General features: G+C 39.7%; 1 protein-coding gene across 1 annotated transcript in view; it reads left to right on the forward strand.

The window, feature by feature from the left end:
• Positions 1-714: 714 nt before the first annotated feature.
• Positions 715-22,196, forward strand: part of LHFPL3 (LHFPL tetraspan subfamily member 3) — a 561,268-nt gene continuing 539,786 nt past the window's right edge. The window contains exon 1 of the mRNA XM_065938455.1: positions 715-1,156. Coding sequence (XP_065794527.1) covers positions 715-1,156 — 442 coding nt within the window. The remainder of the gene's footprint in view (positions 1,157-22,196) is intronic.

Below are 22,196 nucleotides of genomic sequence, written 5' to 3' on the forward strand. Positions count from 1 at the left end.
CAACTTGTCTCCAGCCAGTCGAGGAGTTAGCCAGGGGCAGTCTTTCTGTGGTAGTCACCGGGGATTGTCTTGGGGGCAGCACGTCTCTTTTCCTTCGGCCTTTCTCGCCTTCACCTGCCGCGTTGCCCCTCGTACGCCTGCAAAGATGCAGAGGTCGAACACGTTGCTGTGCGGTGCTTGAAAGGCTTCCACAATCAGTCTTCGGAGCCCGGCCCCTAACCCCAACTGAGATCCTGGGATCGCCTCGGGGATCCCTGTGGATGCTCCCACTCCCTTCTAAAGTTCCCCCTTTCGCAACTCAAGGCCAGCTTCCCTGGCCCACGCCGGGCACGAGAGGGGCATCCCTGGGTCGCCTGGGTGCGGAAGGCTGGAGGGGCGCCCGAGCTCGCGCGCCGCGCGCTGGATTTGCCGCCTTCAGCTGCCGCAGCTGCATCGGCGACGGCGGGAAGAGGGGCGGAGGGCGGTGAGGAGGGCTGGAGCCCCGGCCAGGAGGGAGGGAGGGAGGGGGGCCGGGAGGCTGTGCCAGGAGAGCCGGAGGGGTGCTCGGCGCTCCCCCGCCCTCCTTCCGGGAGCGAGGATGCAGACTCTGAAACTGGCGCTACTGGGCTGAGGAGGAGGCAGGGGAGTTGCAGCTCGCGCGGCTCGGTGAGTGTGTCTCCTGAGCGCGGAGAGGCGGGGGGGAGGCGGAGGACGAGGAGGAGGAGGAGGGGGAGAATGCCCGGAGCCGCCGCCGCTGCCGCCGCCGCCGCCGCGATGCTCCCGGCTCAGGAGGCTGCCAAGCTGTACCACACCAACTATGTGCGGAACTCGCGGGCCATCGGCGTGCTGTGGGCCATCTTCACCATCTGCTTTGCCATCGTCAACGTGGTGTGCTTCATCCAGCCCTACTGGATCGGCGACGGCGTGGACACCCCGCAAGCTGGCTATTTCGGGCTCTTCCACTACTGCATCGGCAACGGCTTCTCCCGGGAGCTGACCTGCAGGGGCAGCTTCACGGACTTCTCCACGCTGCCCTCGGGCGCCTTCAAAGCCGCCTCCTTTTTCATCGGCCTCTCCATGATGCTCATCATTGCCTGCATCATTTGCTTTACCCTCTTCTTCTTCTGCAACACGGCTACGGTGTACAAGATCTGTGCCTGGATGCAGCTCACCTCCGGTGAGTGCGCGCTCACCTCCGCGGAGGCTGGGGGACCCGGGGCGCGGGAGCCCGGGAGGGGCGGGAGTGGGAGGGACGCGGGCAGTGCGCGCCTCTGGGGGCCCGAGCAACTTAATCCGCTCTGGCGGGAGCCCTGGGAGGCCGGAACCCCCAGGCTTCCTCAGCCTCAGCCTCAGCGCCTAGACTGGGGCTTTCGAGAACCTCCCAAGTGCGGGGGACGCCACCCAGAGGGACACGTCAGGGGCAGGGCGGTTGCTGGGCCGAGTTCGCTGAGAACTCGAGGTGCGGAGAGGAAGCGGCCGCTTAAGGAGCGAGCAGAGAAACTAAACGAGGGGCTGACAGCGAGGCGAACAGCGGATTTGGAGCGATTGTAGTGGAAGGAGGGTCCGCCTGCTCAGTCCTTCTCAGGGACTGTTTAAGTCTTTGCTTTCTGAGGGCGATTGGGGTTGGGGGCTGGAGTGAAGTTGTTTCTCTCTGTCCCAGGAAGTTATAAAATTTTTATCATCCCTCTGGAGGTGAATAAACCCGAATTCTGTTTTGGGATTTACCCGTTTAAGAAAACTGTACCGTAGGATGTCCCTTTGTAATTCCCCAATGTCAAGTCTTCTGTTTGCTCCCTTGTCAGAGCAAAGGTCCTTTCATTCCATATTTGAACAGAAATCTTGAGGGAATCAAGATTTCTCAAGATCTCAGTTTTGGGGAAGTGGCCTTAGGAAGATGGACACAGAGGAAAGCTTGTTTCTTTGGTGTCTCTGATCACTCTTTGCCTATGGATGATAGATTGTTGCTAGCTGGAGAATGTGAAAGTACTTTTCCTGAGCATCCGAGTTACTTTTAACCCAAAAAGAGAGGGAGGGTGCATTTCCTGGTGACTCTGGAGAGCCCTGAAACTGACTCCTTTCTCTGCCTCCAGCGGTGCTGATTCCCTTTCTGCTAGCCACCTTCGATGCCCTGCCTTCTAAAGGTAGATTCCATCCTCCAACACTTGACACCTTCTTGTTCCAACATGGTGGGGGTCCTTTTGATGTTATGGATGATCTGGTTGGAAAAGTAGAGGATATCTCAGGCAGCTACATTCTCATTTGTGTTTTAGTTTATTGTTCTCTTTCTTTAAAGGTGTTACCTTTAAGATTTTGCTGTTTTTCCTACGCCTGGGAAGGTTTTCTAGAGAGTAAGGCTTTGATCCCTGTGTTTACCAGAATGTTACAGGCTGCTTAAGTTCTGAAGGGTGCCAGACAAGAGCATTAAGATTCATGATCTTATGCTGCTAGTTAACTATAAGAGAAGCTTGTGGGAGAATAAACTTCTTTGAAAGTTATTTGCTTTGTGTTAAGTGTGGTGCAGCTGATTTTCATTTGCATATACTGTGAACTTGTGCATGTGAAAGGGGGTCTTGCTAGTAGAGACCCGCCCCCCTCCCCAATATAGGTATATACCTTTTATTCTTCTTAAATATAGAGTTTTCTGCTTTTCCTTCTGTACTTCCATTCTCAACTTCTTCAAGCATCCCTCCCCATGATTTTTCTATATAATGTTGTCTTTTATGGCCATCTCAAGAGCATACTAACTTGGAGATTTGGAATAAATTAATATATTATTGTTGTTCTTGACACTTAGCTATGGTTTGACTTTGAAGACAGCAGGACATTGAGGATGCAGATGCTTTAGCTATACAGGGTCAATTCTTTTTCTAATTTTAATTTTTCTGAGTTAAATGACCTATTTAGACTGATGATTCAAATTAGATTGTTTTTTCAAAGGTCTGAAAGTGATTTCTGGGTGATTTCTCAACATATTACCAGATGTTTTACTTTTATGAGATTTTGTGTCTAAATTGACATTGTTGTTTTAAAAAGGAAAGAAAGTAAACTATCTTTGGGAAAGAATTCCCAGCTTTGAAGTTAATACAAGTTGCAACTATTACGATGTTTTTTTCTTTTCTCTTCCTGGAAGAGAGTACAAAAAAATCATTTATTCTACAGTAGTGAAATATGATGTCATGTTTTCAGGAGTTTGATATTAGTATGCTATCCTGTTTCCCATATATCACTGTAAAATGTGATGATAACGTTTGTACTGATGAAGCTATAAGGATGTTTACTTCATTTTCAGATAAGTCCAGATCCTTAAGTTCTTGGCACTTATTTGCCATTTATATGGTATTTTATTTCTAGGTAAACCACAGAAGGACATAATTTTATTTATTAATGAAGTATATTAATTAAAGAATTGATTATGACTCAAAGTCAAGTATATTAAGAGTTAAAGTCAGTTGTATTCACAGATTTTTTAAAAGATGGGATAAAGAAGGTATTTCTGAAGAAAGTCACATTTAATGTGCTTTTCAGGTTTTTTACAAAAGTCTCGATATTAACAATATATTTGACATAATTGATTGCAAATTACTGTCAAAGTTTAGTTTCTAACCTTTGGACTATTCCTCTTTAATATTAAGAAGCCTTCTTATAATTTACCTGGGTCTCTCAAGTGTAATTTGCTAACTATTAAAGATGAGACTTAATGTGCCATTTGCTTATCAGAGACTGTTTAACCTTCATTGGAAGTCGAATTATTAAGATGTGTATTTAGTTATCTAAGTATTTTAATATAGTAACCTCATAAATCAGAGCCAGGTAGACTATAAAATCCCATATGAAATAATACACTAAGATGAAAGCAGAAGACTTTCTTGTGGCAATACAACATCAAGAATTATTCTTTTATGATTCTGAACAATGAACTAGAAAATGTACTTAATTTATTGGACCTGAAAATGATGTTGCTTTCTACCTAGATGCGCGGAAACGACCATAATTAATGGTGCTATTATGAACACCTGCCCTCTCCCTCTCTCTCTCCCCTCTGAATCATCATTAACCTCAGTGGAATGAAACTACAGACTTAGGAGCTAATATGTCACACTTCTTCAAGATGTAATCCTGTACTTAGGGACTGTGCCTAACATAAAGAGTGAAGATATAAAAATAATGTGTAAAATAAATAATAACAATTAGAGATGCAAAATTTCCCAAATCCACAGGGAAATAATTTCTTGAAAAGAGAGATTTCTTTTTTGTTTGATTTCTCTACTAAGAAAAAGAGGTAGATCTATAATTGGCAAACAGGGCAATAAAGTCCAGGTCTTTTTTTTTTTTTTTTTAATCTGAATGGAAACGGGATTTTGTCTTCGTGGGATCGTGATTCTCTGATTTCATGTTTTTGTTTTCAAATCAGCATTTCAGTCTCTGTTTCCAAGTCTGTTAATAGCCAAGTCTCATAAAGGTGGAGTTTTTTTGTTTTGTTGACTATAAGCCATTATCTTAAATTATTTTCAGGAATGCAAGTTTTACCAATTACAAGCCAATGAGATCTTTCTTTCTCCCTCTTCTTTTTTTAGTTCTTCCTCTGTTTATTGCTCCCAACCCATCTCCCTCCACCCCCTCTCCTGCATGTGTGACCCCATGGACTGTAGCCTACCAAGCTCTTCTGTCCATGGAATTTTACAGGCAAGAATACTGGAGTGGGTTGCCATTTCCTTCCTTTTTCTCCATGGGTTTTTTGTTTGTTTGTTTGTTTTAGTAAGCTAAAGCATTGAGGCAGAATTTGAAATTTTTAGACATCTACCATGAACTTTGGTGGAATATAGCAGATGAGGAGGTTCTTGGTTTCACCTGTGAAGAAGGAGCACCTAATCCTGATTGGATTTTGGTATTTGGGAAGGGTAAAATGGAAAGGGGGGGTTGCATTCACTAGATCCCTGTCGCTAGTCATTCTGAGTTGTACCAACAAGAAGGGCCTCCAAGATAGTGAGCCTTGATTGTATGGCAAGTATGGCAAGGATGAAGACTGAATTGCTTACTTACCTTCCCCAGCTTTCCAACCTTAGTTTTCCCCAGATCTTTTTAATCAACCTGAGTTCTTCAGTTATGTACCGTTGCCGTTTGGTGAAATGAGAATCACCGTAGGTAATTATCACACTTCTTAGGCAGCAGGAAGAGCCTTGGCATTGTTATGCCATCCTATCTCAAGGCACTGTGCTCTTTTCTTATATATCTTATCAGCATTTGGGATTACAAATGTGTTTATTTGTTTAATGTCTGTCTTTTCCAGTATGTTCAAAGTTCTACGAACCCATGTCCTTTTCTCATATATCATAGTGGTAAAGATCATGGACACTGGAGTAAAAAGAGGTGGATGTGAACCTTGGCTCTGGTATTCATTCACTATATGATCTAGGGAATTAATCTTTCTGTACTTCAGTTGCTCATCTGCAAGGTGAGCATATAATTGTATTTACCTCAGGAGATTGCTGCAAGGATTAAATAAGCCAAGGTGTATAGGAAAACAGTATTCAGCACATAGTGAAAGTGAAAGTTGCTCAGTCGGGTCCGACTCTTTGTGACCCCATGGACTGTAGTCCATGTAATTCTCTAGGCCAGAATACTGGAGTGGGTAGCCTTTCCCTTCTCCAGGGGATCTTCCCAACCCAGGGATCAAACCCAGGTCTCCCTCATTGCAGGTGGATTCTTTACCAGCTGAGCCAGTAGGTGGGGTTACTGTTCTTATGTTATTATTACTGCTGCATCTTGTCACACAGTAGGATGTATATGTATGGCACATAATAGGTATTCATTTTTGTTGAGTTAATGAATTAAAAAATGAATGAATAATGGGAAAAAAGGAAGTTACTTAAAATGTCCCACATGCCAGGTTGAGAAGTGAATACCATATACTTTGAAAGCCGTGATACTCATTTTTCTCATGGATTTGTGACCTCTGCAGTAATTGCACTAAAGGAATTCTTCCAGAATTTTTTGATGGCCTAATTTATGATGAGCTTATTCCTAAATCAAGGGTTTTTCTGATGCATAGGTAATGATCTTTATTACAATGCAGGGATATAATCAATTATATATTAGGATCCAGCAGATTTACCCTTACCTTTTAGTTTCTCATGAAAAAATATCATGTTATTAAAAATGGAGGTTTTATGTAAGAATCAGAAGTTTAGACTTTCTTTCATAAAGAGTGGGGACTTCTGTTCCACATTGGATTTCCTTACACGCCTGTAGGAGCAGTCAGCACAGGAGAAGAGGGTATGTCTTGCAAACTTTCCTTTCATAATTCTGGGCATCAGTGCAGATGTGCTCTTCTTGGATATGCAGGCCTGCTCAGCTGTGTGGCCCAGTATGTGCAGAGCTCTGATGGGGGAGCTCTGAAAAGACAAGGTCAGGATTTACTCAAGTTCAGAACAGTCACCAGGTTTCACCATTTGGCTGGTGCTGAGCATATGACAGGAGAAGGCAATGGCACCCCACTGCAGTACTCTTGCCTGGAAAATCCCATGGACAGAGGAGCCTGGTGGGCTACAGTCCATGGGGTTGCAAAGAGTTCGATACCACCGAGCGACTTCACTTTCACTTTTCACTTTCGTGCATTGGAGAAGGAAATTGCTACCCACTCCAGTATTCTTGCCTGGAGAATCCCAGGAACAGAAGAACCTGGTGGGCTGCCATCTATGGGGTTGTACAGAGTCTGATGCGACTTAGTAGCAGCAGCAGCAGAGCATATGACAAAGTAAGGTCTTGCCTCTTAGAGATGCTAATCCATCCTAAGTTCAGAGTTATGGAATGGCCCTGAAGGGGGATTTTCCTCTGCTAGAGCATTTCAAATATTCCCCCAGATGCAGAGAAGAATGTGTACCCTCAGGAAAGGCAGTTTTCATTTTCTAACAACATATTTCACTTGCAAGAATTTTCGATTTGCCAAGCCAGACTTACAAGAAAATGATTTTAAATGAGAATTTTGAAACTTCTTTTTTTGCTTTCATGTAGTGTGAGAATTGAAGAGATGTTGGAAAACATAGTAATGTGAATATCAAATGAATTTTTATAACTGTGAGATTTTAAGCGAACATTTGTGAAAAATAATTGGCCCTATATAACCCAAATCATATCTTATTAGGTGGTTTCTTTGGTGTGAGGCTACATGTACATGTAAAAGCTTTTTTCCATTGTCAAAATGTTAAAAAAAGGTGCTTATATATTTTTATAAATAATAAATATGTATACATACATAACTAGAACAATTGTATCAGATGCTTAGTATGAAAACAAATTTTTAGTGATTGGTGCTTATGTTTGGTGTGATGATATCATGCAGTAAAAAGAATCTAGATGGCCAGGCCAGTGTATTACATTTTATATCTTTGCCTTAGAAACTTTTCAAAGTGAGCAAACTTTTAAATGAAAACAAAAAGACCCAAACCTAGCAGAGCATATAGCTATAGTTGCAGCATGTGGCTCAGTGCTCTTCTGTGTGTGGTATGAGGAGATAAACCGTGGGGACAGGAGTAGAGAGAACTTCATATCACACTGGCATGAAACAAAGAACTCTCCAGGAGAATTCTAATTGGGGGACTTAATAGCATGATAATTGGGAAAGTTTTAAAGTGTAATTTCCATAATATATATGAACTTTGAGGGTCAACACAAACTTTCACTAATGTGATTTTTTTCCTTATAATGAGTCGAGTGGAGTTTTTATTTGATATGAGGAAAGACTAGGAAACTGACCTTTATTCTTAATAATAACAAGAAGATATTACTGATGACATAAAGTTAAGAGGCTGGTTCACATGGGAAATAATAGATAAGTTGTTTGGTGATTTAAACATAAAGCTGTTATGAAAAAATCACTGGGGCATTTCAAGAAAAGAAATAAGCAAAACCATCTTCCCCCAGCATCCTACTTGTTTATGCAACTATTATCATACAGCTCTCAAATTATGATTACAATTCTATGACACATGTACTGCACAGGATCACAGCACTGTCCTTGTTAAATTGTCCTAAGTGTAATCTTGAGCACATTTCTCATTACTTCTGCTAAAATAAAACAGAAGAATGAGTAGGTTGCAAGAGGAAGAGAAATGCTTTTTTGATCAATATAGACATGAACCATATCTAATTACTATTGAGCACAATGAAAGAAGATAGCACACCTTTTTGAAATAGAGTTACTGACATGGAATTACCAGAATGGGTCTCTTGTGCCTGGATTCTGATATCTTTCCTAATGAAACCAGGTGTGCAGCAGTGTGGGGACTGTGTATTCTCAATAGGAGAAAAGATCCTAAATGATAGGCTCTGTGAAGTTAGTCTAATTGCATGAAATTTTGAAATTATGACTTATCAATGAAAGGGCTAGTGGAAGAGTAGTGAAGGGTAGTAAAATGAATGACAAATAGTTGTAGACCAGAAAAAAGGCCTTAGCTCAAAGGCAGACATGAAAAACTTAACTAAGAAGAATTTCACATTAGAAAATCATGGCAGACAGGAGTTGGAAGGTAACTCAGCTTTGGATTTAGTGTAGAATGCATCATAAGCCCATTTACTCAAGTGTCTGGAAACTCCCGGGGCAGGGTGTTTTGCATGGTCTTTTTGGTGTCATGAGAGAAGTTGTAAAAATCAGAATGGGAAAAGTGTATCATCATTGACAGAAGGCTCAGTATGTGAAACATAGGCAAATACATCCAGGTGTGAAGAATGACAGGGATGTAGAAGAGTGACAGCAAAAAATAAATGAAATATGAATAGAGAAGACATAGAAATTCAAGGTTGAAAAGCCTGTGAAGCTTGATAACATCAAAAGCCTGTTGAATTTGATATTATCAATAGCTTAAAAATATATTGACACAGAATAAGCAGAGAGCTGGAATATGCATTACAGTCCAAAGCTGTGAGCTAATGCCAATTATCAAGAAAGAAAAATTATGACTATACCCCCCTTTTGTCCCATAAGAAGTTCTCATAGATTCTAGGATAAAGGTAAACAAGGAAAGAGGATAGAATTTCTTGTATGATAGATGCAAACATGGAGAATTGAAATAACTCAACCTAAGAAAGAAAAAGTCATTGTAAAATTTGATAAAGAGCATTCCTACAATTTCTCTTTGAAGTTCTAGTTGCAGATTGTGAAGCTAAATTGATGTCTATAATGCCTTTAGGAGAAGAACTAAAGAGACTCTTGATGAAAGTGAAAGAGGAGAGTGAAAAAGTTGGCTTAAAGCTCAACATTCAGAAAACTAAGATCATGGCATCTGATCCCATTACTTCATGGCAGATAGATGGGGAAACAGTGGAAATGGTGGCTGATTTTGTTTTTGGGGGCTCCAAAATCATTGCAGATGGTGATTGCAGCCATGAAATTAAAAGACGCTTACTTCTTGGAAGGAAAGTTATGACCAACCTAGACAGCATATTAAAAAGCACAGATATTACTTTGCCAACAAATGTCCATCTAGTCAAGGCTATGGTTTTTCCAGTAGTCATGTATGGATCTGAGAGTTGGACTATAAAGAAAGTTGAGCGCTGAAGAAAAGATGCTTTTGAACTGTGGTGTTGGAAAAGACTCTTGAGAGTCCCTTGGACTGCAAGGAGATCCAACCAGTCCATCCTAAAGGAAATCAGTCCTGAATGTTCACTGGAAGGACTGATGTTGAAGCTGAAACTTCAACACTCTGGCCACCTGATGGGAAGAGTTGACTCATTGAAAAAGACCCTGATGCTGGGAAAGATTGAAGGCAGGAGGAGAAGGGGACGACAGAGGATGATATGGTTGGATGGCATCACCAACTCAATGGAGATGAGTTTGAGTAAACTCTAGCAGTTGGTGATGGACAGGGAAGCCTGGCGTGCTGTGGTCCATGGGGTTGCGAAGAGTCAGACATGACTTGAGTGACTGAACTGAACTGAACTGAATGCCTTTAGTGGGAAAAGGGAACTTATAGTGAGCATTTAGGGCAAATATATTTCTAGAGCATTTTAAGAACATAATATAGTTATAAGCTAGATTAATTGAATTTATTTAAATTCTAATTGATTAATGACCAGCAATACTGTGATCTATGTGTGACACATTATTTACCTGAATGTACATGTTTTAACCAGCTGACTGGACGAGAAGTAATACTGACTAGTTGACATTTTTAAGTAATCTTCATAGAGAAAGAATTGCTGTACTGTAGTGTTTTACAGATGGTGGTTGGTGACCCTTCGATGGGTCATGATATCAGTTTAGTAGATAATGATCAGCATTAAACCTTGAAGTAAAAAAGAAGAGAAAATGTGAACGCAATGCAGATAGTTTGTGAAACCTTTATTTCTTTTTTATTTCTTAAAATATTTGCATATGTGTGTGTGGACTAGATTGCAATGGGTTGTAGTCAAAATGTATGAAAGATACTATTCCAGAGAAAAGATGATATAGTATGAATTTAGAAAAATAATTATTTCTTGTTTGGAAAATTGTGAAAGTTTTGCACCAATTCATAGGTGATTTTTCACTAGAGGATAAATTAGGTAAAATATACTTAATCTAAGCAATTTGAGGCATTTTTTAAATCTCTCTTCCATTAATGACTTAATGCTAATGTACCCCAATTGGATTGTGGGTTGATTGAAAAGAAGAATTATTTTTTCTAGAAGTGATTTGATTGGCCTTTCATGCTATAAAAATGACATGGTCATTAAGCAACAATCTGTTAAAGCAAACATTTAAACAAGTGTACTTAACCCAGTGCCAAGTAGATAGAGACACATGTGTGCATGCATGCTAAATCGCTTCAGTCGTGTCTCACTTTTTGCGATCCTGTGGACTGTAGCCTGCCTGGCTCCTCTGTCCCTGGGACTCTCCAAGTAAGAATATAGGCTTTTAAAAATTGGAGGGATATGAAAAATTATTCAGTAGTCTCCTCATTTTCTCAATAAAGAAATAATAATGGTAAATACTATTAAGCAACTGCTGCTGATTATGTGCAAAAACCTTAGTATATTTCAGTTCAGTTCAGTTCAGTCACTCAGTCGTGTCTGACTCTTTGTGACCCCATGAACCGCAGCACGCCAGGCCTCCCTGTCCATAACCAAATCCCGGAGTTTACCTGAACTCATGTCCATTGAGTTGGTGATGCCATCCAACCATCTCATCCTCTGTCGGCCCCTACTCCTCCTGCCCTCAATCTTTCCCAGCATCAGGGTCTTTTCAAATGAGTCAACTCTTCGCATCAGGTGGCCAAAGTATTGGAGTTTCAGCTTCAGCATCAGTCCTTCCAATGAACACCCAGGACTGATTTCCCTTAGGATAGACTGGTTGAATCTCCTTGAAGTCCAAGGGACTCTCAAGAGTCTTCTCTAACATCACAGTTCAAAAGCTTCAATTCTTCAGCACTCAGCTTTCTTTATAGTCCAACTCTCACATCCCTATATGACTACTGGAAAAACCATAGCCTTGACTAGACGGACCTTTGTTGGCAAAGTAATGTCTCTTTTTAATATGCTGTCTACATTGGTCATAACTTTCCTTCCAAGGAGCAAGTGTCTTTTAATTTAGTTAGTATATTTAACCTTTACAGTAAACCTACAAGGTTAGAATTATTTTATCCATTTTGTATATGAAAATATTGAAGGTTAAAAATTGTTCAAGGGCACAGAGCCAGTAAATGGCTTGAACTAAAATCAGATTCTTCCCCTATCCAACAGAATATTTTGCCTCTGAGGCTAAGAGAAGTTGTCTTGGCAAAATTATACCTTGATAGAGTTGAAACTAACACATCTGATTTCCAGTGCAGTGCCTCCTAACTTAAGTGTTCATTTGCTTAGCTTAAATCTTCAGTAGGCATTTGCAACATTTTGTATCAACGTGAAGAAAAGGAGCTGGTATTCACAGGGAAATATCTAGTACATGTTTATGAGGCTTCCCTCTTCAAGCATGCTTAGGTGAGTTGAGGTACTCCTCATCCTATTCATTTTTGTAACCTAGAGCCTGGGTGGTCCTTTACCCACTATATCCCCTTGGTTTTACCTCTGATCTCCTTACTTTTATTATTAGAGTGTGAATTCCTGTAGCAATATTGGCATTGCTGGCTCTGTGTCATCCATTTCTGCCCTGCATCGAATGTAGAAATGTTCTTAGTAGATTTGTTTATTGATGGTGATGATGAAGGTGGCGATGGTAGACAGGATTACCAGGTCACAGACATAGTTCCAAAAAGGGTAAAAAATAGACTTGGGCAGCTTCAGGAGGCATTAGGGAACTGGGTGTAGATTTATAGTTTGACTTGATTGTTTATTGCCTGGATTATTTTGGGCAAGTCATCTAACTCCTCTTGATTTTTTCATTTTCTTGATGTTATTTTTCTAAAGTTTACATTAATTGCATTTGTGATACATAGAGATTGAAGGTTTTATGGACATTAAAAGCATGTCATCTGCTAACCCAGTGTTGCTACCTTTACCAATAAAGTAAATATTAGGAAAACCATCAAAGACAGGGTGCAATTAGAAGAGAAAGCAAGTAGGAAACAATTATAGGTGATAAATGTCTAGAGTTAGATTTCCTCAATATAATGGGACTTTAAGTAAAATCATATAGCACAGCACCATGCTCTTAGGATTATTGAATTAATGCATGTAAAACACTTAAAAATGGACCTAGCACACAGTAGCTCAGTTCAGTCACTCAGTCGCGTTTGACTCTTTGCTACCACATGGACTGCAGCACACCAGGCCTCCCTGTCCATCACCAACTCGTGGAGCTTGCTCAAACTTATGTTCATCGAGTCGGTGATGCCATCCAACCATCTCAGCACACAGTAAACACTCAATAAATGTTAGCTATAATTGCTGCACTAAAGAGTGCAGGCCTGGAGGAGTGGTTAGTATTCAGAAAATTTAGTAGACAGAAAAATTGGACTCATAATACATAACTTAAAGAAGGACAATTTCATTTCCAACTTGTATATTTCAAATCTGCTTTGTCCTGAGGATTGAGAAAGATAATGGCTATGAAAGCCTTTCAGAAACTGCAGTGTTATATAAATGCCATTGTGATTCCTAGAATGAATTTTGTACATTACTAAGAAAATACCATATTCAGTTAAGAGTTTAATTTTGTGTTGACAGGGTCTAGCTCTTCCATTTTATTTATCTATAATAGTGACTCAGAAGTAACAAGAAGATGTTGTGGAGATATGTTGAACTGTTTAGTAAGTTCAGCTGAACTAATCTAAAAAAAGAAGCCATGTTTTGAAAGCAATGTGGACCAGACAATCTTTCGTTTATGTCAAATACTTAGGCATTCTTGTGAAGTTTCACCAAATGACAGAGAAATATTATTCATGTTACCCTCTTCACAGTTATCAAAAGAAAAAATTGAATATTCTCTATCTCTAATAACATCATGTTACAGGAACAAATCAGAAGCCACATTTTATTGTCTGATATTTTAAAAGTAACTGTAATACACTGAAAATTAGGTTTCCCAATATGATATCTGTGAATCATTATTTTTCTTCCTGGGCAAAAAAAGTAGTGATTTATGCTCAAATGAAGATTGTGTTGCTCTGTCTTTCATTAACATGTTAATTCTTTGTATTTCTTTAGCTTTTCTAAAGAATATTTTTAAAAGCCCAACATTGCTTCTTATTAATATATTTCTTTCCTATTTGAGGTCATCAGCTTATTGTAAAATTAGAGTATTCATTTGTTATGACTACATCTGTGACTATGATCCAAACTGCTGGATTGAATAATGAACAAATGAACATTCTCTGTTTTATATCCACAGTATCAAGATCCCTTTTGTGGTGAGTATCCAGAGTTGAGATTGACAGGAGAACTTATTAAATAAGCATTCTTGCTCAGACCATTTGCTTCTAAAAGTGCTGGTGAAGAGATTTTGGTTAATCTCTGCTGGGCAGCTTCCAAACTACATCCTTCAGGGCATGGTGAATAGCTCTGCCCTTGCAGACCTCTCCATCTACTGGAAAGGGCTCTTCAGCAAGGTGAGCTGGGGTGGGGTAATGGGCCAGGAACCGTCCAGCCCTAGCTCGCTTTACTGAGGACCCCTCCATGCACTGCAGGATGGTCTCTAGAGGGAGCTCCAGCCTTGTCATCTTGTGCCTCTCAGAACTCTCTTTTTTATAGAGTCAGATCCAGTCATTTACCCCCTAACACTATGTGTAAGATAGCATTTTGATGATGGAGGGTGGAGGATAAAATGTGAAGGGTGAAAAAGAGTAAGAAAGGCATTCGTCCAGAATCCAGGCAGTAGAAGGAGACACTCAGAAAAGGTCAGCTCCTCCTGGACTTTTTTGCAGTCCTTTGCCTTGATATAAATTCTTTTAAATTACTGTCTATAAGGGGACAACAGAGGATGAGATGGTTGGATGGCATCACCAATGCGATGAACATGAGTTTAAGTAGGCTCTGGGAGTTAGTGATGGACAGGGAAGCCTGGCATGCTGTAGTCCATGGGGTCACAAAGAGTCAGGCACGACTGAGTGACTGAACTGAACTGATAACTTATCTGTCTTGTTAAGAATCTGTTGTGACTTTCCACTGGCCTATGTTTTTCAGAGGACTCATTGGATTGGTCTTTCTCCCATCTGAACTTTTTGGTTATTGTTTCTCAGCTTGGAGATGGACAGTTTGGAATAACTTGGACATCCCTGGAGAATTAGCAGCTCACTGCTGCTGCTGCTGCCAAGTCGCTTCACTCGTGTCCGACTCTGTGTGATCCCATAGACAGCAGCCCACCAGACTCCCCCGTCCCTGGGATTCTCCAGGCAAGAACACTGGAATGGGTTGCCATTTCCTTCTCCAATGCATGAAAGTGAAAAGGGAAAGTGAGGTCGCTCAGTTGTGTTGAAAGTGAAGTCGCTCAGTCGTGTCCGACTCTTCGCGACCCCATGGACTGCAGCCTACCAGGCTCCTCCGTCCATGGGATTTTCCAGGCGAGAGTACTGGAGTGGATTGCCACACTGGAGACCTGCTAATAGTAGGTTATTATAGAGTTCAAAAAAAGTTGAAAAATTCAGAACTGGAGGATTCTAAATAGCTGTTTAATTTTGGTGGTCATAAACTATGCATTATGGTTGTGGGTTGTATCTCTTTGTTACTGAACCTAATGAATCCACACAAAGTAAAACCAATCTGCTAACATCAGGTTGTTGTGAAGCAAAGTACAGCATTTACTGCAGGGTGCCAAGCAAAGGGCTCAGGATAGCTAGTGCTCAAAGCACTTGAACTCACTGACGATTTCAGCGCAGCATTTTTAAAGGCAAGGTGAGGGAGGAAAGTGCATGCTATCAGCTTATGTGCAATTCTCTGAGTGGTTGATGGTAAGATAACAGGGCTGTAGTAGTGCAGTGTAAGTTGCTCAGTTTTGTCTGACTCTTTGTGATCCCATGGACTGTAGCCCACCAGGTTCTTCTGCCCATGGGATTCTCCACGCAAGAATACTGGGGTGGATTGCCATTTCCTTCTCCAGAGGATCTTCCCGACCCAGGGACTGAACCCAGATCTCCTGCATTGCAGGCAGATTCTTTACTGTTTGAGCTACAGGGAAGACAGGACTATAGGGAAGACTAACAGGGCTCTGTCACAGGTTAGCTTTATCAATCCTTAGGTGCCAGTAGGTCTGGGGGCTACATGCTCATGATTATCAAGTAGTTAATTTTTTCCATTTGGTGGTGGTTTTAGTGTCTATAAAATAACTCAGGAAATGTGTGTCAGATATTAGGTGCTTCAGAGAGGAACTACAGCAGACAATATGGGGGAGGGGTCTTTCCCAGGAAGAGACTCCATAAGGTTCTGCTCTGTTGCATCTGCAGCAGCCTGACCATGTTTTCAAAATTTAAAAAAAAAAAAAAAAAAAAAAAGGTAAAATTGGAAATAGCATTTCTTGGGAAGCTTTAGGGACTTTGCAGAATTTAAAAATAATATTTACAATAGCTTAGAACATGGACCCCAGCCATAAGCAAGTTATGCTTCATATGATCAGAATGAAAACTTGGGCACCTAATTTCATTACTACTATCTACCTATACATTCTAGTCCTTAAACACAATGACAACAAAAAAGAGAGAATGAATGAGTGCCTACTATATTCATATATACCTTATTCTGCCGGAAGCCACTCAGAGAACGCATAAATTCTGTTTTTTGTCCCCTTTTTCTTTCTTTCTTTTTTTTTTTTTTTAAAACAATGGAACCTGAACTCAGTGTGGTTTCTATTTTGTCTTCTATTTCTCCTTTGGGGACCAGAAGTTCAGAAAGTTCTTTAGAGGAAGGCTTTTGAAAAGCACACTTCCCTGCTCAATATCAAGCCCCCTTTTCCATCTCATACTCAGAAAACATTCTTTTTAATCCTCCTCACAGTTGCCCCTCATTAGCCCCAGTGCTCCACTCTGGCTCCAGTTCCCACTAAAGTGTCTGTGCCTGAACAGACAAAGCAGAAAATCTTGAACTGTCCTAATACTGTGGTTCGATACATCACACTAGCATTGCTCTTAGAATTTGGCCTCTTAGAATTTGGGGGCTGGATTTAATGTGCCTAGAACAAAGGGGAAGAATTCTGCAATCAATGTGAGTTCATTTGATGACAACCGTTCCTTTCTTTTGTGTACTGTTAAAGAATTGATTTTTTTTGCAAAAGGTTTCTAAAAAACCAACATAATGATGTGGAAAGTGGTCCCTAAACATAAAGTTTTAATTGTGATGGATTTACTCAGGAAATCGAATGAGTCTGCACATATAATTCTAAGTCTTCATGGAGATGTGAGCAGTTCATTTGAAATTTATTCCCAAACATGTTAAACTGTGACTTTAGTGTACAAATATGACTTATATGAAGACAAACTTGAATGTGTACAATAGAAGATAAAGTGATTTAAATTTCTGTTATAGTTATAATGTTATTTAGCCTAGCCACCATTCTGGGTTTGTTTAACATTTGCAGAATGAATCATTGTTTCAGTTCATCTGCAAATATGTTATGAATAATATATTTTATATTGTGTATATTTGCTTGTGTGTGTTTGTCTATAATGACCCTTTGTGTGTCTACTATCCATTTTCCTGATTATAAGCACCCAGATATAGCTGTTTCTCTGAGTTTTGTGTTACTACCCTATGTTTCTTAGTTTTATCACTAATGTACATATTCCCAAGTAACATGTTTAATTTTTATCTTTTTCTGTTTTTAAAGGAAATGTTTTTAATATTTCACTATGACACTATTCACTATGACATAGGCTATATTTTTTTTTGCAAATGCTATTTATTAGGTTAAGGAAATTCTCTTATATTCCTACATTGATAAGTTTTTGGATTGTGAATATATATTGAAATTTATCAAATGAATTTTCTGCATCTATTGAGGTGATCAAATGACTTTTCTGACTAGTATATATTGATGAGAAGAATTACAATACTGGATTTTCTGATGTTGAAATAATGCATTTTTAAAAACACAGCCAACTTTCACACATATGATAAGACTTAGCAGTCTCTAACATTTTATTTATTATTTTTAGAGTATTTTCATGGGTAAGATTTTTTATTTTTTGCTTTGTCATGCTGTCATTATCTAGTTTGGATATCAAGGTTATGTAAGATTCATAAAAGTAGTTGAGAAGGCTATTTCTTTTCTTTGAAAGACTTTGTGAACCATTGGAATTAGCTATTCTTTGAATGTTAATAGGATTACTGCGTAAAACTGTCTGGGCCTGGTATTTCCTTAAGGAAGACTTTAAAGTACTGATTGCATTTCTTTAATTGTTATAGAATTATTCAGGTTTTTTATCTTCAGTTTTTAAAGATATATTTTTCTAAGTATTTGTCCATTTTATCTACCTTGTCAACTTTATTGGCATAAAGTTGTTCATACTATGCTTCAAAAATCATTGAAAAGTTCTTCATTGGTGTCTTCTCTCTTTTCTCTAAGTCAACTTTGCCAAAATTTTGTCAAATTTATGAGTCTTTTTAAAAAGAACCAACTTTATCTTTGCTCTTCTTCTCCATTACATTCCTCTGTTCTCTGTGGCATTAACTTTTGCTTTTATTTTTTACTTCCTTTTTTCCATTTTCTTTGGGCATATTCTTTTATTCTTCCTCTAACTTCTTAATTGATTACCAAGCTCATTGATTTTTAGCTGCTACAAATTTGTAGAAAAAAAGACTTATCCATAGTGAGACTTTTAAAAGATAATCTTTCAAAGATTTTATTAAGATTTATATGCAACTATCTTAAGCATGACATAGAATGAAAAAAATATTTACGTTCATGAAAGAAAATTCAAGTTACTTTAAAAATATTTTCAGGAACCTTCCTAGTGGTCCAGTGATTAAGACTCTGGGCTTCCACTGCAGGGGGCACAGGTTCAGTCTCTGGTCGGGAAACTAAGATCCCTCAAGCCACATAGTATGGGAAAAAATAAATAAATTTAAAAAAATCTACAAATTTTCTAATGTCAAGTTTATACAAATCCAGTATATTTAGCATTGAGTATTTGTTCAATATATGTAATACTTTATATTTTATTTTTCTTATGTGAAGTAAATATGGTGAATGTTTTTGCAGTTACATATCAATGCTCCCAAATACTCTCCCATTTTTGTCTAGCAGTTGCTATTATAATAATTTCATTTTCTATGTGTATCATGATATGAAAAATATGAGGAAAAAACCTCAGTCACTAAGGGTCAGTTAATGCCACCAAATTGCCAACATCCATTGGATCATAGAAAAAGCAAGAGAGTTCCAGAAAAACATCTACTTCTGCTTCATTGACTACGCCAAAGACTGACTGTGTGGATCACAACAGACTGGAAAATTCTTAAAGAGATGGGAATACCAGACACTCCTGATGTGCCTCCTGAGAAATCAATATGCAGGTCAGGAAGTAACAGTTAGAACTGGACATAGAGCAACAGACTGGTTCTAAATCGGGAAAGGAGTACATCAAGGCTGTATATTGTCACCCTGCTTATTTAATTTATATGCAGAGTACATCATGAAAAATGCTGGGTTGAATGAAGCACAAGCTGGAATCAATATTGCCAAGAGAAATATCAATAACCTCAGATATGCAGATGACCCCACCCTTATGGCAGAAAGTGAAGAAGAACTAAAAAGAGCCTCTTGATGAGAGTGAAAGAAGAGAGTGAAAAAGTAGGCTTAAAACTCAACATGCGGAAAACTAAGATCATGGCATTTGATCCCATCACTTCATGACAAATAGATGGTGAAACAATGGAAACAGGGACAGACTATTTTTTTGGGTTCCAAAACCACTACAGATGGTGACTGCAGCTATGAGATTAAAAGATGCTTGCTCCATGGAAGAAAACTATGACCAACCCAGATAGCATATTGAAAAGAAGCGACATTATTTTGCCAACAAAGGTCCGTCTCATCAAGGCTATGGTTTTTCCAGTAGTCATGTAGGGATGTGAGAGTTGGACTGTGAGGAAAGCTGAGCACTGAAGAATTGATGCTTTTGAACTGTGGTGTTGGAGAAGACTCTTGAGAGTCCCTTGGACTGCAAGGAGATCCAACCAGTCCATCCTAAAGGAGATCAGTCCTTGGTGTTCATTGGAAGGACTGATGTTGAAGCTGAAACTCCAATACTTTGGCCAGCTGATGCGAAGAACTGACTCATTTGAAAAGACCCTGATGTTGCACATGATTGAAGGCAGGAGGAGAAGGGGACAACAGACAATGAGATGGTTGGATGATATCACTGACTCAATGGACATGAGTTTGAGCAATCTCTGGGAGTTGGTGATGGACAAGGGAGCCTGGCGTACTGCAGTCCATGGTGTCGCAAAGAGTCAGACACAACTGAGTGACTGAACTGAACTGAATGCCACCAAGGTCAGTATTAGTATTCAGTTGCTTCTCTGAATTTTTTTCTTACTTCTGAAGATTTCTCTTACTTAACTATTGGTAAGTTATGCACATTAAAAATATTTTGAAATTTTATTCAACATTTTTAGGTATTCTATTTGTGCGGTTTTGTGGGGGATATCTGATCTATCATGTTGCCCAAAATGTAAATGTTGTGGATAATATTTAGTTAACATTGCTCAGTTCTGTGGCCATATGTCTTTCCTGGTAGCTCAGCTGGTAAAGAATCTGCCTGCCATGTGGGAAACTTGGGTTCGATTCCTGGATTGGGAAGTCCCCTAAAGAAGGGAACAGCTACCCACTCTAGTACTCTGGCCTGGAGAATTCCGTGGACTGTATAGTGCATGGGGTCTCAAAGAGCTGGACACGACTGAATGACTTTCACTTCACTTCACTTTCATTGGCCATATAGAATCTAAATTTCAAAGTGTCAAGTCAAACAATTTATGCCATTGCTGAAGGGGGCCATGATTGGCGAAATGTGGATGGATGCATGTAAGCCACATCATATTTTTTAAGATGAATTATATATTAGCAGCAAGGAAGTGAAGGTCTCCACTTTCAATGACATATGCATGTAATGTAGATTCTCTTAGTTTCAATATAAAAGTACCAAATTTGGCTGGCCGTCGCCCGTGTCGCTCGCGCGCGCCGGAACCGGGGTCAGTTGCGGAGGCCGGAAAGGCGGGCGCCCCCTCGCCCGTCACGCACCGCACGTTCGTGGGGAACCTGGTGCTAAACCATTCGTAGACGACTTGCTTCGGGGTCGGGGTTTCGTACTTAGCATAGCAGCTCCCTCGCTGCGATCTATTGAAAGTCAGCCCTCGACACAAGGGTTTGTTAAACAAACAAACAAACAAGTACCAAATTTAATATAGAAATACTGTGATTTTCTCAGTTTTTCTTTTATCATTTCATTTATTCATTTATCGTTCCCTGTTACATGCCTGTTACAGGTATTAGAAAAATATGAAGACTCAAATGCTCTCTGATATTAAGGATCTCTTTGTGATTGGTTTTCTTCTCAAGTTTGGAAAGAATTTTGCATTGCTTAGAAGAACTTGGACCAATTTCTGAGCCTATTATGCCTCAGTTTCCTTATCTGTAAAATGAGGATAAAAATAGTATCTTTCTCATTTGGAACTTGTAAAGAAAGAAAGTGAAGTCGCTCAGTTGTGTCCGACTCTTTGCGACCCCATGGACTGTAGCCTACCACGCTCCTCCATCCATGGGATTTTCCAGGCAAGAGTACTGGAGTGGTTTACCATTTCCTTCTCCAGAGCGTCTTCCTGACCCAGGCATCGAACCCGGGTCTCCCACATTGTAGGCAGATGCTTTACCGTCTGAGCCACCAGGGAAGTCCTGATGGAGCTTGTAAGAGACTCATAAATGTTAGATAATAGTATCACCATCATCATCTCTGTGTCATTATCATCACTCTAGAAAGGCAGTCCCAAAGGAAACAAAAAGAAATGGAAAGTATATAGTAGGTTGCTGTTCCATAAAACTCTTATATAACCTCAAAATTTTATTTTTCTTTTAAACTAGAAGAGGAATCATGTACATTTTGAAGCTGTCAATTCATTGTTAGTCCATTTTTTGTTTGGTAAGGTTAACCCTTTCCATTCTAGGCCTTTGTGGGAATTTTATGATAGTAAAAGGAGAACAGAGAAGGTTGTAGAACCTACCTGAAGTGGATTCCCTTTTAGCCCTCTTTTTGGGTTTGAAGATTGAGATCTGTAGAATCACATCTTTGGGGTTCAGACAGAAGTGTAACAATTAGCCATTTAGCTCCTTGTGCTCTTCTTACTGGAAGCCTCCTGAGGACAGGGATCATGGCTGTTTTATTCACTATTGCATTTAGTGCCTAGGATACTTGTTTTAAGTTCGCTTTACATTTTAATGCTTTAAACTGATGCCACAACTCAAAGCTCTGTCCTAGGAACTGATCTAACGACAACTTCTTAGCTGTTTTTAGAGAGGGATCAACATAGTGATTTCCACATAGAGTCAGTGCAACTAGAGATCTTATAACTTCTATATGATTTAAGCATTTGGAAAAAAAGGTCGTATTTTTATTTCAAGTTTCAGAACAATGAACCATGAACCAAACTTAATTATGCCTTTGTATCTTATGTGTGTAAATATGGAAAGACACATTCTAAACAGCTCACCTTGACCAGAGAAATATGGCACTGAATAAACAGATGTTTTACTAAAATCAGATCTGTGGTCCCTATGATTTTGATTTTTGACCTTAACATGAAGGATGAAAACATTACTGAACCAA

The sequence above is a fragment of the Muntiacus reevesi genome, chromosome 6, assembly GCF_963930625.1.
Source record: "Muntiacus reevesi chromosome 6, mMunRee1.1, whole genome shotgun sequence".
Classification (NCBI taxonomy): domain Eukaryota; kingdom Metazoa; phylum Chordata; class Mammalia; order Artiodactyla; family Cervidae; genus Muntiacus; species Muntiacus reevesi.